Below are 21317 nucleotides of genomic sequence, written 5' to 3'. Positions count from 1 at the left end.
GTGATCTATTTTCGATTTTGTCTTTGATGGATTCTAGGGCGTGAATGACATCTTCGCTTTTTGGAAGAAGTTTTGGGCTTTTTTTTGGTTTAGATTGTTTAGGAGTATTAAATATGGGTGAATCGGTTTTTGGTTGTCTTGGTTAATTTCAGGAGATGATATGTTATGCCTTTTTAGCTGTTTATAATTGACTACATTATTTGGGGTTATTGACGTTTTTGGTGTCGTAGTATTTTCAATGTTATCTATAGCTGGTGATATTGTTTTGGAAGAAGAAGAAGAAGTGTTTGAGATATGTTTTTGATGAGGTCGGTTTCCATAGATTGATATATTTTATCGTTAGGTTCATGAGGTTTAGATAATGACGATGTGGTTTGAGTTGAATCTAAGAGGGGAGTTGAAGGGGTATTTGTCTTAAATTTTATTACTTATGCTTTTTGATTATTGCATTCATTTTTCCTTTTACTCAAATCATTGCATTATAGTTGGTTTGTATTTTAGGTTATCTCCAAGAGGAAAACAAAACGGAAATTATGGAGAAACTCGTTGAAGATTCAGCCTACCAAGGAAATGATATGACTCGACACACTCGAGGAAAAACATTTAAAAAATATATGAACGTTGGGACTGGAAAAAGACAATATAAATGTGAAATTTGTTTTAAGCAGTGTATTACTGCAATTAATTTGAAAAGACATATGAGATTACATACCGAGGAAAAATCCCACAAGTGTGAAATATGTTTTAAACAGTTTAGTCAAGCAGGTAATTTGAAAACACATTTGAGATTGCATACTGGGGAAAAGCCATACAAGTGTGAAATTTGTTTTAAGCAATTTAGTGCATCAGGTAGTTTGAAAACACATTTGAGAGTCCATACTGGGGAAAAACCGTATAAGTGTGACATTTGTTTAAAACGGTGTACTAGTGCAGGTAATTTGAAAAAACATATGAAAGTACATACTGAGAAAAAACCCTACAAGTGGGAAATATGTTTAAAACTATTTAGTGATGCAGGTAATTTGAAAAAACATATGAAAGGACGTACTGGGGAAAAATCCTATAAGTGTGAAATTTGTTTTAAACAGTTTTGGCAAACAAGTGATTTTAAAACACATTTGAGAGTGCACACTGGGCAGTGCGGCCGGTGAGGTAGTGCCATGGAGCCATGGCACTACCTTATTCTTACGCAGAAACATATTTTTTTTTATCTTTACACCGTTTTAATGCCCGTTCATTTTTTGTGCGTATTTCTTTTCTCTTTATGAATTATATAAAATCTGGCAACTGTGCAGTGTAGTACAACACTCGCCACTCACAGCGGACGGGATGATCGCATCGTGCCAAAAGCTTAGATGGCTCAGCTGAAAAGAGAAAGATTTTACGGGCATTCTATGTAAGTGACAGAGCTAGAGCTATATTGCACTTTTAATACACGTTTAAATGAGACTATTCGTGCCTGGCTCGACAAGGAAGATCTAATATTTTTTACTATGCTCATCATAGTGAATAGTGGATCGTAGATCCAAAAAGATTCTCGTACAGGGTAGAACATTATATTTTCGAGTTTTTTTACGCGCTCGCTCGCTCGTTTTTGTATTTATAATTATGACATTTTTAATTATTAAACTTTTTATTAAAAACAATTATATTTTTAAGTAATTTAAAATTTTTTAATGTTTAATAAAACCCGAGTTAACTTCAGCTTATCGTGATAGTCTAATTAAACACAATTAACAAGAAGTGGATAAAGAATCAATATGTTTTGAATCAAATTAAAAATTATACCTATCTATATGGTTTTGTGGAGCTTTCGAGTAAGTTTTGAGAAATCACGACGAAAAGGAAAATTCAGAAAATAGAGGCATCTTTATGGAACTGTTCAATGTTAGCCGAATTAGACAACGACTTAGGTTCATATTCAAAGTTCCAAATCTTTTAAAAGCATGTACCTCAAAACAACACAAAATGAACTCCTTTAGTGCATCTTAGATGTTTATCACGAGGAAATAAGGAAAGAAATTGAAAATTGTCTTTGTGTTGCAGGGATTTCCGATGAAACGACAGACGTCGCGTCGCTGGTGAATTTCAGTTAGTTATAGTTTTCCGATATTTGTGCAAAGGGCGATAAGTTGAGAGATTTTGGAGATTTTACTTGTTGGACGGGCATGATGTCAAATCAATCACTGAATGCATTTTACATGTTTAAATTTCTTGACACCCCAGAAATGGTATATACCTACATAATGCAAAAGTATCCGTACCTATTTTTTTAAATTTCTATTTTATACCTTTTTTTGACAATATCGTGAACCCGTCACTAAAAATTAGGGCAGCTGCCCGAATTCTGGCACTACCTACTTAAAGTGATACGAGCCGCCACTGACACTGGGGAGAAACCTTACAAGTGTGAAATCTGTTTTCAGCAGTTTTCTATGTCAGGTAATTTTAAAACACATTTGAGAGTGCATACTGGAGAAAACCCATACAACTGTGAAATTTGTTTAAAACAGTTTAGTACTGCAGGTATTTTGAAAACACATATAACACTACACACTGGAGAAAAACCTCACAAGTGTGAAATCTGTTTTAAGCTGTTTTCTGTGGTAAAGGTAATTTAAAAACAATTTGAGATTGCATACTGGAGAAAAACCGTACAAGTGTGAAATTTGTTTTAAACAGTTTAGTCAAGCAAGTAATCTGAAAACACATTTGAAACTGCATACTGGCGGAAAACCGTTACAAGTGTGAAATTTGTTTTAAACAATTTGCTTTTCAAGCACCTTTCAATAACACATGAGAGTTCACACTGGAGAAAAACCTCACAAGTGTGAAATCTGTTTAAAGCTGTTTTCTGCGGCAGGTAATTTTAAAACACATTTGAGAGTGCATACTGGAGAGAGACCGTACAAGTCTGAAATTTGTTTAAAACAATTTAGTGATGCAGGTAATTTGAAAAAACATATAAAAGGACATACTGGGGAAAAACGCTACAAGTGTGAAATTTGTTTTAAACAGTTTAGACAAACAAGTGATTTGACAAAACATTTGAGAGTGCACACTGGAGAAAAACCATACAAGTGTGAAATTTGTTTAAAACAGTTTAGTACTGCAGGTATTTTGAAAATACATATAACACTACACACTGGAGAAAAACCTCACAAGTGTGAAATCGGTTTTAAGCGGTTTTCTGTGAAAAGTAATTTAAAAACACATTTGAGATTGCATATTGGAGAAAAACCGTACAAGTGTGAAATTTGTTTTAAGCTCGATTCCGTATGTCCACACTGGTTTGAGTATTGTTTTATAGATGGTCAGTTTATTTTCTAATGAAAGTTGCGATCTTCTGTTGATTAGCCAGCTCATATTTTTAACTTTTAGGTCAAGGTGTCGTCGTTTGGCTGCAATATGTGATTTCCAAGTAAGTTTTTCGTCTAGATGAAGGCCCAAGTACTTTACTTCTGTTTTTATTGGTATAGGTGAATTATTTAGGTGTAGTTGTGGACATCTCATTCTTCGATTTGTGAAATTTACTTGACAAGACTTGTTTGTGTTAACGTTTATTTTCCAGCATTTAAGCCAGTCTTCTAGTTCACTGAGATGATTTTGCAATTTGTTAAATGCTAATATTTCGTTGATGTCTGATGCTAGTATACCAGTTTCATCCGCAAATGTTGCCATTAGTGTATTTTCGCTAATAGGAATATCAGCAGTGAAGATTTGGTAAAGGAATGGGTCAAGTACACTGCCTTGAGGAACTCCGGATTTTATTTGGTGGTAGTTGGATAGAGTACCTTCGTATTTAACTTGGAAGTATCTGTTGGACAAGTATGATTTAAGGAGGAGGTAGATTTGGTCAGTTAGCTGAGTTTTTATTTTAAAGAGAAAAGACCCTCGTGCCACACTCTATCAAATGCTTGCTGTACATCGAGGAATGCTGATAGACAGATTTGTTTCCCTTCTAGGATCTCTTTTATTTTGTTGACTAATCTATGGCACTGTTGTATGGTTGAGTGATTTGAGCGAAAACAAAACTGATGATCTGGGATAAGGTTTTCTATAGGTATTATTGTTTCTATTCTGTTAAGGATTAACCTTTCGAAAACTTTTGATAAAGTCGGAAGGAGACTTATTGGTCTGTACGAACTGGCTTCAGTTAGATGTTTACCAGGTTTAGGTATCATTATAATTTGTGCATACTTCCATTGCACTGGAAAATAGCATAGTTTCAGGAGGCTATTAAAAATAATGGTTATTAAGACAATACCTTTTCTTGGGAGTTTTTTTAAGATTTCGCCAGTTATAAGGTCAAATCCTGGAGCTTTATGAGGGTTAAGCAGGTTGATTTCGTTACGGACTTCGTTTGGTGAGAAGTATTTTAGTGGTAATGATAGCTGACAGGGTGCATTGAGGAAGTCTCTAATTTTCTCGTCGTTAATATCGTTGGCCTGTGGGGTGGAGAAGACGGTTGATAGATGTTCTGCAAATCTGTTGGATTTTTCTATATCTGATCGAGTCCAGGCTCCATCATTTTTCCTAATTGGTGATTTCATTACTACCGGCTTTTTGAATTTCTTTGTGGCTTTCCAAAGAGAGTTGTCGTCAAGAGAAAGGTTTGTGGCATATCTTTCAAAGGATTCGTTTTTGGCTGTTTGGATAGCGGAATGAAGTCTGTGTGTGAGCCTGTTTAGATTTGTTTTATCTATCGCGTTTCTTGTTCTTTGCCATTTGCGACGGGCTCTTCTTCTCTCTTCTACTAGTGTTCTAATGTGGAGGGGTATACTATACCTTTCATCAATGGTTTTTTCCTTTACATGAGTAGCTTTCCAAGCGGCCTGTTGTATTTGTTCCGTTAAATATTTTACAGCTTCTTCAATATCGTTTTTGTGCTTGAGTCGAATGTCAAGAGATATTTTTTCATTGATTTCTTCTTTGAATTGAACCCAATTCGTGTTACTGGAACATAGCCTTGGTGCAAGAGTTTTCCCAATTATATTGGTACTTAAGGTAATCAAGATGGGACTGTGGTCCGAATGTAGATCAAAACTGGGGGTGATGTCGCTGTGTATTTCAGGTATTCCCTTAGTTATAGCAAAGTCTAACAGATCAGGAATTTTGTTGTTATCAGTGGGCCACTATGTGGGGGTACCAGTTGTTAGGTATTTCAGGTTATGATCTTGTATGATCTTTAATAGATTTCTGCCTTTTGGAGATATTAGTTCTTGCTCCCCAGGTTGTATGTTTTGCATTCCAGTCCCCTGCCACTAGGAAATGTGAGCCAAGTTGTTCAAAAAACTCTCTGTATTCCTCCAGATTGATGGTGTGGCGTGGTGGGCTGTAGATAGAAGCTATTGTTAATGGAAAGGTGAGCGCATGTACTTTTATGATAGTACTCTGAATTTTGTTGGTGATATATGGAGCAAGTTCGTAGTGTTTTATAGCTGTACGAATTATTACAACTGAACCAGCATGGGCTGTTCCATCTGGATGGTTTGCGTAATTAGTGTGGAATTTTTATAAAAGATCTCTCAGTTGTGTGACTCTCGGATATAAGTAGGATGTCTATTTGTTAATTTTAGAAATAGTATAATTTCTTGCACATGGTTTGTTAGACCATTTGCGCTCCACTCTGCTATTCTAAGTGAGTTAGCCATTACGACGTTCTATTTATCACTGTTGAAAGTGTGAAATCTGTTTTAAGCAATTTTCTACGGCAGGTAATTTAAAAACACATTTGAGAGTGCACACTGGAGAAAAACCTCACAAGTGTGAAATCTGTTTTAAGCAGTTTTCTACGGCAGGTAATTTTAAAACACATTTAAGAGTGCATACTGGAGAAAGACCGTACAAGTGTGAAATTTGTTTAAAACAATTTAGTGATGCAGGTAATTTGAAAAAACATGAAAGGACAGACTGGAGAAAACCCTATAAGTGTGAAATTTGTTTTAAACAGTTTAGGCAAACAAGTGATTTGAAAAACCATTTGAGAGTGCATACTGGAGAAAGACCGCACAAGTGTGAAATTTGTTTAAAACAGTTTAACGTAGCAGGCAGTTTGAAAAAACATAACACTACACACTGGAGAGAAACCTCACAAGTGTGACATCCGTTTTAAGCGGTTTAGTCATTCCAATCGTTTGAAAAGCCACTTGGGATTGCACACTAGAGAACATAAGTGTAAAATTTGCTTTAAACAATGGACCGTGATAGTCGTGACGTCAAATCAATGTTGGCTACTCTGAACTGGTTTCCAAACAAAGCAGAAATTCACACATGGTGTTTGTTTTGGTTTTTATAATTGGAATATAATGCTTGCAGGATGTTTTTTTTACAAAATGGTAATGTGTTGGGTACCCGTGATTGTAATCGATGCTCATAGTATATTTCTCACCACATTTCCAAATAGGATTGGTTAAAAACCTGAAGAAACACAGTAAGTACTATGTAGTGTGTAAATCCTTGATTTTGTGTAAGGACATTTATAAAATTAAAAGCAGTATGATTACTATGACGTGATTGTAATCGATGCTCATAGTATATTTCTCACCACATTTCCAAATAGGATTGGTTAAAAACCTGAAGAAACACAGTAAGTACTATGTAGTGTGTAAATCCTTGATTTTGTGTAAGGACATTTATAAAATTAAAAGCAGTATGATTGCTATGACTAACAAACATCGTGTCTTTAGAAAAAATGTGCAGATGATTGTTAAAACAAAATAAAATTAAAAATGATTACGCAAATTACGTGCTACATAGCTAAATAAGTTAAAATATGATCATCTAAATTATCGAGATTTAATCGTTTTAGTGCAGAAACATTAGTATCAAACTTTTCCAAAAATATGTCCAAATAGGATGCATTATTAGATTGCAAACCGCGAAAATTAACAATTCGATCCATATAGAGATTAAACAAATATTTTTTATCATTATATCTTTCAACAAGCATATTCCAATCCAAATAATATCATAATTATTAGGAATGGGTTCTATTGAGCTACAGCTTTTCAAGGCTTTCCCGGAAATACAACTCAACAAATACTGTAGCTTATCGGACTTGGGATATTCTATTTTGTTATGAACAAATTGTTTGAAATTTTCATAGAAAACAGGCCACAGAGATATATCTTCACCATCAAACTTAACTAATTCAAATTTGGGCATTTTAATATTAGAATTATTAGTACTATTGGGATTATTACTTAAAACAGCAGGTTTATTTATTAATAATTAAGCTAAATATTCAATATTGGAATAGAGATCATAAAATGCATCTAAATGCGTATGGTAAGCAACGCCAGCATCTGGCTCCATCTCTTGTTTTAATATAACGATATCTTGAACAATTTCCTTATATTCTGATAGAGTTTTTTCGAAAGTACTATATCTAACTGCAAAGTTCCTCATTTTTGAGGCATTTTCTGGATCTTTTTCTAAGGCCGACCCGGCATCGTAACATAATTGAGCCCTACGAAAGATAGTTTCACGTTTAGAGCATAATCGCTCCAATTTTAGTTCGTTTTGACTTTTAGGCATGTTTAATAATAAATATTGAAATTCTTTCAAAAAATTATCAGTGATAAAGAAATAAAATGGAACAAAAACCAAAATAAGTCAAGAATAGTAGTTAGGTGTATTTATTTTTTCAACAATTACTCAAATTTTATTAAACTAAATCCAAACAAACTATTTTTAGGTTTGCAAAATATCCAAATAAACTATATTTAATTAACCAAAGTCGATTTCACTAAGCGATGGGTTCAGAAGCAAAAACACGAATTTAATGTCCTAGCTATAGTCGACCGAAGAACAAGGTTTTTCGATATACGACAAAAAAGGGTACACTACGATTTAATTAGATTTTAACACGACAAATATACTATACCGATTGCAATTATAATTTTAAATAAATTAATCCAATGCGAAAATACGATAGATCTTGAACCGGCAAAACAACAACGAAATTGATTCAAGAGGATCCGGCTCGAAGGACCAAAAACTTATGGGGTGGCGATTAGGCGATGCTGGTTTATTACGCAATCAAATTTAAAGCGGACTGTAGGGAAATATTAACAAAAAAAAGTCTTACCTTATTTTAACTGGTAGGTCGAGAAGTCTTCAGTTATTAGTAAGGTGAAGGAAGGAGGGAGAAAGGGTTAATTTATTTTTTTACTATAACTGAAACCGGCGTTTTTTGGCGACACTTGATAACTATGCGAAACGACTTAACAATTGAATTTGTTCTTACTTACTGAGGGCACGACTAGTTAGTACTAACGAAAGGTAATTAACGAGAAACCAAAAAATTTAGTACAATATCTGGGCAAGTAAATAGGCCAGGTACTTCGAATGAAATAAATATAATGAGGCCAAAACACTGTGTGTTATTGCGTTGCCGCTCCTGCAATACTTAGAGCAGGTGTATCGATGGATTCTTATGTAGTTTTGCCTTCTGAATCCAAATCTGAAAACAGCATTTCGATATGTCTAACCGTCTTCGAGATAATCGACGTCAAAGTCTAAAATGTGACGTCACAATCCGGTTATCTCCTACAGACGCACTAAACGTCAGCTCAAATGGTTGATTAGGAAGTAGGCTACTTCTTTTAAATCTCGATTTGCAAAGCATAGGTTATTTACATTTGACTTTAACACTTCGTGAATGTCAAACTAAATTTTAAATTAAGTATTAATAAAACATCAATGACATTTGATAGTGAATTTAATTATTATATAAAATAAATAAGATGTTCAAAAATACAATTTGAGTATAAATATTTTAAAAGCAATAATTTATTAACAGTTTTAAAAAGGTTTATATCAGTATAAATACGGCCTCCCCTTTATGATAAATGGACTGTTCCATTTGCTATAAAGTTAAAATATTATGTTATAATACCTAGTCGTTCCCTAAACTCGACACAACTGGATAGTGATTGTAGAAGGTAATTTTTTTGTTTTTTGAGAATTTTGCCGAAATTGGCAAAATTACTAATTATTTAGTAATAATTATTAACTATTTAGAAATTATTTTTTGTCGAATTGGCAAAATTGTTGACTAAAATCACTAGCCAGTATTGTGTCTGTGTACATCCTTCTAATGGAAAAAAATATTTGAAGATTTTTCTCAAATTATGGATACCAAGACCATTTTCATTTATAACTCTTTTATTTTTAATTTGACAAATAAAAGTTATTCTTCATAAAAAGCTCTTCTTGTTCTAAGATTTATGATGCAACCCTGTCCCAAAAGTAGGGGAACGGTCGAATATTTCGCGAACTAAACATCGGATGGAAAACTGAAAAATACGTATTCAATCATTTTCAAAAATCTATCCAATGACACCAAACACCAACTCCCACTACACCCCCTGGAGGTGGGGTGGGGGGTAACTTTAAAATCTTAAATGGAAACCCCTAGTTTTTCTTGCAGATTTGCATTCGTTACGTAAAAGTAAGCAACTTTTATGCAAGACATTTTTTCGAACTGTGGATAAATGGCGCTATAATTGGGAAAAACGATTTATCCTGATACCATACGTAAATTATAGAAACGGTCTAATATCTCGAGAAATACACTTCCAAATAAGAAACCAAAAAACAGGTTTTTAATATTTTTCGAAAACCTATCGATAAACACTAAACATGACCCTCCAATCCACCCCCTGGAGGTGGGGTGGGGGGTAACTTTAAAATCTTAAATAGCAACCCCCACTTTTTATTGCAGATTCGAATTCGTCATGAAAAATTAAGCAACATTTATTCGAAACATTTTTTAAAAATGCTGATAGATGGCGCTAATAAATCGTATTTTTCCAATTAAAGCGCCATCTATCAACAATTCTAAAAAAATGTTTCGAATAAATGTTGCTTAGTTTTACATGACAAACCGAATCTGTAATAAAAAGTGGGGTAATATTTAATATTTTAAAGTTACCCCCCACCCCACCTCCAGGGGGGTGGGTTGGAGGGTCATGTTTAGTGTTATTCGATAGGTTTTCGAAAAGTATTAAAAAAATTTGTTTGGTTTCTCATTTGGAAGTGTATTTCTCGAGATATTAGACCGTTTCTATAATTTACCCATGGTATCAGGATAAATCGTTTTTCCCAATTATAGCGCCATCTATCCACAGTTCGAAAAAATGTCTTGAATAAAAGTTGCTTACTTTTACGTAACGAATCCAAATCTGCAAGAAAATCTAGGAGTTTCCATTTGAGATTTTAAAGTTACCCCCCACCCCACCTCCAGAGGGTGTAGTGGAGGTTGGTGTTTAGTGTCATTGGATAGATTTTTGAAAATGATTGAACACGTATTTTTCAGTTTTTCGATCCGATGTTCAGTTCGCGAAATATTCGACCGTTCCACTACTTTTGCGACACCTTGTATAAAATTTTATTAATTTTATACGAGGTATATAATAAATATGAATTTCGATCAAGAGTAAACTACCTTTATAGTTCATAACATTTAAATTAGAATGATATAATTGCACATTAAAACATAATTATTAATTCTAAACTACTTTTCATAATAGAAATTTTCCATATTATGAATTAAAATACGTAAATATACAAAGTTTTCGTTATGACAATGCTCGCATTTTCAGCTTGTTAAAACATGAATTGTCATTAATGTCACTGAATGTATTTTTTCATAGCAACGAAGGCATCTGACGTAATATACTTGACGACGGGAAATTATCAAAAATTATCGATTTAATTTAGATTTCTGTAGCTTTCTATTGGTCAGAATCTCCTATAAATAGTGTGACCAACTAGCCCGAAAAATCCGGGACATGGCCCGAATAACGAAGTTGTGTCCCGGCGTCCCGGACAAGGCTTCCGGGCCATCCGAATTTTCAACTTTTTGGTAAAAATCTATATTTTCGGTTTTATTCTAAGAATTTACATCAAATTAAATTGTTGGGACGAAAAAAAAAATTTTATCGTATAAATTTTAATAGTTCTATGAAAGAAAACGAAAACTGTGGAATTTTTTTTATTTGTGTGTTTTAATTATCGTCTTCCGAAAAGACCATTCAAAAACGATAATAATTCATGTCACAATGAATCATGCCTAGGCACGCATGCCGCATCGAACGATGTAATGTAATGATTGCTGATGCATCTTTTTTTTCGGTTTTGTCAACCACTTAAGTAGATAAACCTCTTGAGTTCGTTCGCGAAATATGATTAATTCCCAAACCGTTGCATGCTTTGAGCCAAATTCAAATCTGCTGCGTTGCAATATGATTTTTTTTTCTAAACATTTATTTTATTGTCAGTACAGTAATCAGTTTGAATCCGAAAATCGATTAGTGACCATCTCGGAATTATTGTTTTTGACCTGACTTTTTCATTCCAATATATTATTACTGTTAATATGAATATGGAACCAACACAAGAAAGTAAAAACAGAAAACGATATTGCACTTTCAATAAAATATTGGAAGAAGAATTTCTATTTTTGAAAAAAAAAGTAACTCTTACAGTGACATGAAGTGTGATACTTGTGAATCGGAATTTTCGATCGCCCACAGTGGTAGAGCGGATATACTAAGTCACATCAAAAGTGAAAAACACCGTAGAGGTATCTGCTCCACGTCCAGCAGCAAAAAAATTAACGCAATTTTTCAAGCCAACAGCTTCATCGAGCATTGATTTAGAGACAGCAGCTCGGGAAGGTGTTTGGGCGTATCATTTGATTAAGCCCATCAAAAATATCATTGTCAACATAAAAATGTTAAATAACCAATGAAATGATGATATTAGAATCCTATATTTAAAAAAATAACAAATGGCCCGATTTTCATTCAAAAGTCCCGGATTTTAGGTATTTTTTTTCAGCATTGTCCCGGATTCGACTGAATTGGAGTTGGTCACACTACCTATAAATGAAATAATCGGGTTAATTTCATTAAAACATGAACACAATACGATATATTTAAAGTAAATAATATCTAAATATTAGTTTATTGCATGTATTATAATTACTTTAACCTTCGGATGACCAAGCGGGGGAAATTTGGACACCAGCGTATGTTTTTCTTTAATAAATTCAAAAGTATTTTCAATTTTTAACTCATTATTTTTTATTTGACTTTGATATCATTCTAGATATCCTCATATTTCGAAATAAAAAAAAATCCCTATATTTTACGAATAAAAAATATATTCTGAAGTTGATGTTTAGTAAAATACCGTCTATTATGTTTAATTCCAAGTAGTTTTACGCTAATGACGTCGACTTTGCAAAGTAACAAGACACTCAACATACACACTACACATGACACTAATACTTATGTTGTGACTGGCTGAATGACATAAAGTCCATGCCATAAAAAAATACTTAATTTTTTTGTTAATTGTCATTTTTGACTTTTTGACCTGGGGTCATTTTTTACCCCCCTTGGTCATCCGTGTAACAAAAAAAGGTTGGTCATCGGAAGGTTAAGGCCATATCTAAATTAACACGCGTGCGGAAAAGTAAAACGCGTGCGGGAAAGTAACACGCGTGCGGAAAAGTAAAACTTTCTAAACTAAAACGCGTGCGCGAAAGTAGACATTTTTGCACGCTCGTAGAAAAAATATATTTCACACATATGTGTATATCGTTGCATATATTTTTTAATATCACAACTTAAATTTTTTTTGAATCTTTCATCTTGAATTATCACTTTAAAGCAGTAAAACTAAGTTTTAAACAAAGTTTAATAACAATCTATTTACCTACTATAATATTTAACACGTTGACGGACAAAACGTCTAATTTTCATTGATGTAATGTGATACAGCATCCATAGACGACATTTTTAAAATAACAAGTTGTGACAAAAATTGTTAGATCTATGGACCTGCATGGTCGTCATACACATGTTTAAAAAAGATGTTAAAAAACTCATTGCTTCCATAAACTATAAGTGCTAAAAGAAATTCACTAATTTCCTTATTGTACATTGTAAAATACAGTCACAACACTTGCTTATACATTTGATGCACTGTTAGGTCCGGATCCCGCGTATGAAAAAAAAGTTGATTAATAACAAGCTGAAAATTTGTTAATAGCTTAAAGGTTGTCTAGTTGAACAAACTTTGATATATGGGAACACTGGAACATGGGACGTTTTAACTGTGGAACAGGTTAAAAATTTGGTCAGAACACGAAAACGGCACATTTATTTTGTCCGACAGAACAGACTTAAACTCTCCGAACAGAGATTAAACTCTCATGCAAAAATCAGACTGCTATTTATCTCCTGTCATAATTCATGTCATTTGACATATTCTACATGTTCCACTCATTAAAACGCCCATTTGGTGATATGACGGATCATATTACCCGTATGCGCGCCAATGGTGAATATTAAATTCTTACTTGTATGTGAAAAAATGTACAATAACTACGTCTTAAAACTCACCAAATTTCATTTGCATATCTCAACCGGTTTTAAAGCAATAAATAAATCGTCAGTTTGTAAGAAAAATTTTAACACCCTCTATCTCAGAAACGAAGCATTTGCGGACATAGATTTATAAAACAAACTGTCATTATTTTTTCATGTAGAATTACCCCTTGAAGTTTGCCATACTTATTTAAAACACCCTGTGTTGATGAAAAACAGCTAATTGATAAAGTACCTAACTTTTTTACGGTCCATCATAAGCGAATGAATCAAAAAACAGAATGTTCAGAAAACATGAGGCTATAGTTGAGTTTTAATTTGAGTATTTTATAAATGCTAGAATATTCCACAGGGTGATGCGAAGTTTGAGAAAAAAACACAGTTTCATTGGTACACTCGGTATACAATGAAAATTTACCTGTTTAGCAACAATATGATTACAGAGATATTGTTAAAGAATAAGGTATATTAAAATACCTATTAAAGACATATTAAAAAATCACTTAAGGTTGATCTGAACCCCCCCAAAAAAAAATTTGAAGTTCAAAAATTTTGAAAAAATTTGAGAAGGTGTATGTGATTACTAGAAGTATTTTGACAAATTTTGAGCGAACTTCATGTTTTCGTTTTCGAAAAAACTCAAAAATACTCTTTTTTTCCAAGTATAAAGCGGGAAAACCAAACATACAATTTTGTTAATTTTCTTACAGCATAAAGATATAATCCTAAGAAATACTTATGAATTTTTTGAAAATTTTTGATCTTACAGTTTTGCCATAATAGGAAAAAATAATATGTTTTGGCTTATAATAAAGCTACCGGCAAGAAATCGGACAAAATTTTAATAACAACATATATAAAACTGTAAGAGTGGAAAATATTTGCAATAAAATGTTGAATATTTTTTTCTAAACATCTGAAAAATCTCGTTAAACAAGAATTATATCTTGAATTGCCGCTGTGAATTTGTGCCGCCATGAAGTGACTCCATCTACAACATCGGTAATATTTATGTTCGATAGATAGCAGTACCTTCTGCTAGAATCGCGTCAAACAGAACTTTATCCTAGCAGCGTTGCCATATCAATTACTTTGTACAACAAAACGTGTTATTGTATTATAGTTAGTAGGTAATATAATACAGATATATATACTACTATAACGTCTATTTATAACGCATCAACGTGACCTTCTGAAATTAATTTAACTACTTTTCTTGAAATATTGTCAGTCCCCTTGGCCGTATTAGATTTTGATATATTTAGGGCCGGTACTTTTTGTCTCGATTAAACCCGAGTTGGCTTTTTAATGTTTTTAAGTAACATAAAGTTGTCTTTTTTATTTGTATTTTTTCATGTATCTCTGAAGCTTTGTATTTGACTATATTTTGAATTGGAGCATAAATAGTCTACTTTTGTCAAATAGTTTTTCTAATAACTACCATCCATGGTGTTTCTCTTTTGTCGCACTTATGTTTATTAAAGATTTTAGTTGAAATCATTATTTTATCTTTAAAATTTTCATTGTTCATTACTTTTTGCATTTGTGGTGAGCTAAATTTAAAGGAAACCAATTGGACGATATTTAAATAGATATGGAGTAAGAGTACCTAAATAAATAACCACTTTTGAAATTAATTCAGGATAGGTTAAAAAATATTTTCACCTTCATATTAAAAATAAAAAAAGGATCAATATAAAAGAAATAATAACAATCAATTTTAAAAATCTTACATCTATATTGATTTCTTCTATGTACAAAAACAACAGAAATAAATAAATATTAGCGAAGACAAAAGAAAAAATGTGTTGACACTTAATAATATGTTAAATAAACGTATTGATTAGTCTGATGCAAGTAGAACTAGAACTGTTATATGGAGCTAATCTGGATCGGTATAAATTAGATGAGAAAGAAAAAAATCTAATAAACAGTTTCTTTGAGAGCAGAAAGAGAAAGAGTATAGAATATTAGAAAATGAAAACGGCGCGGCAGAATAATCATCGATAAAGAAGTAAAAAAGGAAACGCGATAACGATATCTGGAACAATTGTTTTATCTGATAAGACACGAAGAAAAGCCAGAAATTGCTATCAAAACTGTTTCTTTTAGCTGTAACCTTTCTGATGTTTTTGTGTCCAGCATGCCTACTACGATACGGTCTCGGATCAATTCCTCCTTCAGTTGCCCATAATTACAATGTTCTGCTAAGGTATGTAGGCTAGTAATAAATAAGTCAATGGTTTCACCTGGTTTTTGTACTGTAGAATTGAATTTGAAACGTTCATATATAATATTACGTCTAGGGATAAAATATTTGTCAAAAACATTTAGAACTTCCTCGTAAGTATCTGGAATTTTTTGAAATTGTATCAAAATATCTTCGGATTCTTCTCCCATAAGGTACACTAGGATATATTTTTTGTTTTTCTGTCTTTTGGAGCTGCCCTGATACCGACATGTAGCGTTCCAGCCTCTTCCTCCATGCAGGCCAAATTGCTGGGGCCAAAAAATTGAATTTATCCGGAGGGTTAACATTCAATGGTGCTGGACTTACTATACCTTGAGTATTTGCATCAGGAGTAGTATTAGTAGACATTTTCAGTGTTACGTTATGTCGGGTATGATTTCAACCACAATTGACCACAATGCAGAATATTTTCTTGCCCCTTAACCTTGCTTTGCTACTCTTGGCATGTGCTAGTGGTTAATGGGTAATATAGTTTTATACTTAAAATATACGTGCTGCACTCAACACCGCTGCCACCATGTTTAGTTGGGTTCTTTAATAATGACTATTAAGTACTCTTGATTAAGATATCTTTATTTAGTTTGATCATCTTACATCGCTTGTCCCGGTACCGGTTCCCCGGATCAGACCTAACCTAACTTAATCCTAATCCTTGTTCACCTATATGACATCTATATAGGCAACCAAAGATACACTAACAGAACAAAAACAAAAAATATAGTAAAGCAATGTGGATTGTTTGTGTGCTTGGAAAAAGGTTATCGGTATTCAGCCCGAGAATATACACCTCTAGAGACAGCCAAATCCATAAAAACATGTAGCTTGTTAAGTGAATGTCCCTAAAGAAAACAATAACTTCTTCTTTAGCCTGTTTGCATCCACTCCTGGACAAAGGCCTCCCATGAGTTTTCCACTCTTCTCTGTTTTGTGCTCTTTGGTACCAGTTTCTCCCCACTTTTGCTTTGAAGTCATCTAACCATCGTTTTTGTGGTCTTCCTCTGCTACTACTATGCTCGCGTGGTCTCCAATGTACAATGTTCTCGTCCACCTTTCGTTGTTTTGCCGTGCCACGTGTCCTATCCAGTTCCATTTCATTTGCGCAATTCTTCCAGTTACATATTCCACCTTCGTCCTGTTTCGTACGTCCCATTTCAAATATGTTCTCTCAGAGATACTCCTAACATAGCTCGTTCGATGGCCCTCTGTGTTCTTAATCTATTGGCTGATAACCCTGTAAGTGTCACGGTATCCACTCCATCAGTCATAACTGATGGAGAATACAACTATTGAATACCCTTTTTTCTAGGTTTATTGGTATCTTTTTGTTTTTCAACACATCACTGAGTCTTGCAACTGCTGCCCAAGTAATTCGGATTCTTCTAGTTATCTCTGCCGTTTGATTCTGTTTGCCTAGCTTGATCGTGTGACTCTTCGACACTTTCGATCTGACTTCCATCTAAGTCGATTCTGATATTTTGATTTGTCATCACTTTTGTTTTATTTAAATTTATTTTTAAACCGCTTTTCTTCTCAGATTCCTGTTTAAGCATCTTTAGTATGTAGATTAGTTCTTCTGTATTGTTGCTTATGAGCACTATTGTCATCGGCAAATCTTAGATGACTTAAAAATTTAAGTGACAATTTAACTTTTTCTTCTAAGACATAAGGCATCTTCTAATTCAATAGTAAATAATTCTATATTCTATATCTGGAATCAATCCTTGCGTTATTCATTCCGTCTAATACGGCCCAGAGTTCTATGGAATCGAATACCCTATTGTAATCAACAAATGCTGAATGAAGAGGGTTATTGTATTCGTTACACTTTTCGAGAAATGTCCTTATTGTCTGTAGGAGTAGGTGTTCTACGGTACTATAACCTTTGCGATATCCCGCTTGTTCAACAGGCTGGTAACTATCGAATTTATCTGATAGTCTGTTGGTCATTATTGTGGTAAGCAGTTTGTACGGATGTGGTAACAGACTTATTGGTCTGTAATTTTCGAGTTTGTGTTTGCCTCCTTTATTTTGTAGTAGAAGTAGCTGCGCATTTTGCCAAGTGGTTGGAATAGCAATATCAAAGAGGCACTTCTTCATTAGGATTTTAACTGCTTCCAAGGTAGTTTGACCTCCATCTCTAATCATCTCTTTTGTTATTCCGTCGTCTCTATATTTTCCATTTTTCATTTGATTTAAGGCATTTATAACTTCCTCGTTAGTAATAAACCATACCATAATAATAACTTTAGTAATAAACTATACCATTTATACTACAGCCAACGATCAAATGTGTAATTTGGAGAAGTGTCGGAACAAATGGAGATAAGGAGAGGGGCCAGGCAAGGTTACATACTGTCGCCGTTATTGTTTAGTTCTTATTCTGAAGAAATCACACAAGAAGCTTTGGTAAACGAGACAGTCGGCATAAAAGTGAATGGAAATTTAATTAATAACATTAGGTATACCGACGATACAGTCATAATATCAGACAACTTGGAAGACTTAGAAAGAATAATGAACAAAATATTAAGATATATGTAATGGAGAATACGGCCTCTCCCTTAACCTCAAAAAACCAAAATTTATGAAAAATAGCAAGAACAACAATATAAATGAAATATTAACGGTAGGCGGCCAGCAGTCTGAGAGAGTAAAAAAATATACTTACTTGGGAACGATAATCACAGAAAATAACGATTAGACTGCAGAAATAAGAGAGAGAATTGAAAAAGCACGTGCCAACTTCGTGAAAATGAAAAAGATTTTATGCAGCAAAGATCTGATATTGGCCCTCAAAATAAGGCTAATTAAATGTTATGTACCTACACAGTGTGCTTTACTATGGAACTGAATCATGGACATTAAATCGAAATGCAATAAATCGACGGTTCTCTTAGCAAGACAGAGACGAACTAGTTTTGGTGTTAGTGAAATAGTTTTCAGTATCTTTTCTGTTAAGTCATTTTTAATATCTTTATTATAACCTTTTTTGTCTTATTCTGAGGTATCTCATGAAACTGCTTACGCAAAAAGATCTCATGGGAATATTTTTCCCAAGAAACGCGAGGTTTTCGCCTTGCTTAAACATATTTTGCGGAATTTAAAATCAAAATCCTGTTATTACATCTACAGATGCATATAAAATATGATACATCCATGGCCGTCGTCCACATGTTTACAAAAAACATATTGTTTCCATAATCTATAAGCGCTAAAACAAATTTAGCAATTTCCCTATTCTACTTTGCAAAATTCATATAGTATCACAACACTTGATTATACATTTGAGGCATTCGCACTGTCCGTCAACGTGTTAAAAGGTTTATGTGTATAAACAAAATTTGTGCAATGTAATACACTTTTAGATGATTTGTCGACAGTGAATGGAAGAGGTCGTAAAATTTTATTACCATCTTTCAGTGTCAGTGTGAGATAAGATGAATTCCTTACTAACTGGAATGTTTAGTTACGGAGAAACATAATATGTAATTAGTCTATGTTGTGAGGCCGCTCCCGTCTAAAAAAATTCTGATTTGGTTTCTTTGCGGATTCCTATTCAAAAATGTCCCCTTTAGATAAATCAGAAGAGTGCCAGCGAAATTTTTGGGCAAAAATTGTTAAAAAAAATGTTTCTAAACAAATTCACAAGATTACCATTTTTTGTCCAGGAAAATATTTTTTCTTGTTTTTTGGTCATTCTAAGCAAGAAAAATATCTTGTCATTTTTTTCAAAAGTTGATAATTTTCGAATTAGAGGTGAACTAAAATATGAAAAATGCGAAGATAGACATTTTCGAGGCGTAAAAACTCATATTTAAATTATTATATTTAAGGTTGGCAAGTCCTTAAAGTGAAGTTTAAACATTCATTTTTGAAATTCTGAGTAGTAATCGGGTCTAACTTCAATTTAGACCGTTGTTTTTTAATTGTTAATTATGCGCGTCGATCCGATTTTAATGCCAATGCAGCAGGGTCTATTTCAACAATTTCCTATTTTGCACTGTAACTCTTTAGGTTTTTTGGCTTCTTCTAAACAAAAAAGATATCTTCTCATTTTTCTGAGAAGTTAACAGTTTTCGAGTTACAAGGGATTTAAAATCTGAAGATTGCGAGAATACACGTCGCTTGCTGAGAACATTAGTGACGTAACTTCAAAAACGTAGTTTGTAGCGCCTTAACTGTATCATGTATGGATATTGCACGTAGAATATAATATGTTTTAATGTAATACCGCCACATGTTGCGAGTGCTAGGGGTATTTTACAGAAACGTTTGCACAATATTCCGAAGTATGGGAGAGTTGTAGAAGGAAGTAATAGGACAAACAATTTATGTTTTTATTTAACTATAAACAAATTAAGGAGAAGAGCATGCAAAATATTTTTATGAATACCCTTAATATTGGAGATCGATTTATTCGAACAAGTTGGGCTAAGTCAAAAGAGTATAACATCGTTCAGAAAGATAATAGAGGAAATCATCAAAACGCACAACTATAAACGAGAAACTTAAGGAAACCGTAAGAAAACACATAAATAGCTTTGAGCGCGTAGAGTCTCACTATTTAAGAGCTCAAACTCGTAGAGAATTCCTTGATGGATCATTAACCTTAGCTTAGATGTATAGATACTACAAAGAGTAACGAGAAGAAAAGCAGTTGCCATCTGTTAAAAGATGTACATATGAAACATTTTTTAACACAGAATGTAATATTTCTTTTTTTAAACCGACGAAAGATCACTGCGCAACTTATGAGGTGTATAAACAATGCAATCAAGAAGAAAAATAAAAAGGCCAAGAACAATACACACGTCACATTCGTAGTAAAGAAAGAAGCCGAGAAGAAAAAGCAAAAAATATTACAAATCCTACATAAAAAATAATAAACTCATAGTAGCTTGCTTCGATTTGCAAGCAGTATTACCTACACATTGCGGAGATATTTCTACATTTTTTATAAGTCCTGTCTCAATTGCTTTAATTTTACGATTTTCGAAGTAGCATCGCAAACAGTTCCTGCTGTTTTTGGCACGAGGCCATTGCTATGCGAGGAGCAAATTAAATTGCAACATGCCTCTCTAGCTATCTATCTACTTTACCTGCAGGAAAAGATATTATTTTTTATTCCGACAACTGCGTTGGCAAGAATAAGAATAAGGCGGTTTTGGTGGTACTTATGTACTTATATGCAGTTACGCATGCTGAAATAAATAACATTACTCACAAATTTTTTACTGTTTGTCATACCCAAAATGAGGGTGATTCGATGCATGCAGTAATCGAGAAAGCAAAAACACAGTTTAACTCAATTCATGTCAGTGGCCACCTCTAATAAGTGCTGCAAAAAGAAAAACGGTAGGCCCTATAAAGGGAATGAAATGGACGCTGAAGACTTTTTGACTCCAAGTACCTTTCAAAAATTTTTGGGCAAAAATTCACCAAAAATTCGGATAACGAGAAAGTAATATGGAATAATATACAAATTCTTAAAGTAGAAAAGTGTTTTCCTACAAAATCTTTTTACAAAGTTAACTTTGACTATACAACCTATAAAACTATTGACCTTTCTACTCGTCGTTTTTCTGATAATAATAATATTTTAGAGCAATATAACTCAAAACCAGCCTACGAAAAGCCTCCTACTGTAGGAGAGAAAACAA

At 33.4% G+C, this 21317-nt stretch overlaps 1 protein-coding gene across 1 annotated transcript in view; it reads left to right on the top strand.

Moving 5' to 3' along the window:
- The window catches only part of LOC126888492 (zinc finger protein 271-like), a 105685-nt gene that overhangs the window by 78341 nt on the left and 6027 nt on the right, over nt 1–21317 (top strand). The window contains exon 3 of the mRNA XM_050656828.1: nt 502–765. Within this exon, the coding sequence (XP_050512785.1) occupies nt 502–765 (264 nt within the window). The remainder of the gene's footprint in view (nt 1–501; nt 766–21317) is intronic.

Source organism: Diabrotica virgifera, chromosome 7 (assembly GCF_917563875.1).
Source record: "Diabrotica virgifera virgifera chromosome 7, PGI_DIABVI_V3a".
Taxonomy (NCBI): domain Eukaryota; kingdom Metazoa; phylum Arthropoda; class Insecta; order Coleoptera; family Chrysomelidae; genus Diabrotica; species Diabrotica virgifera.
This window is presented reverse-complemented; position numbering and strand designations above follow the sequence as displayed.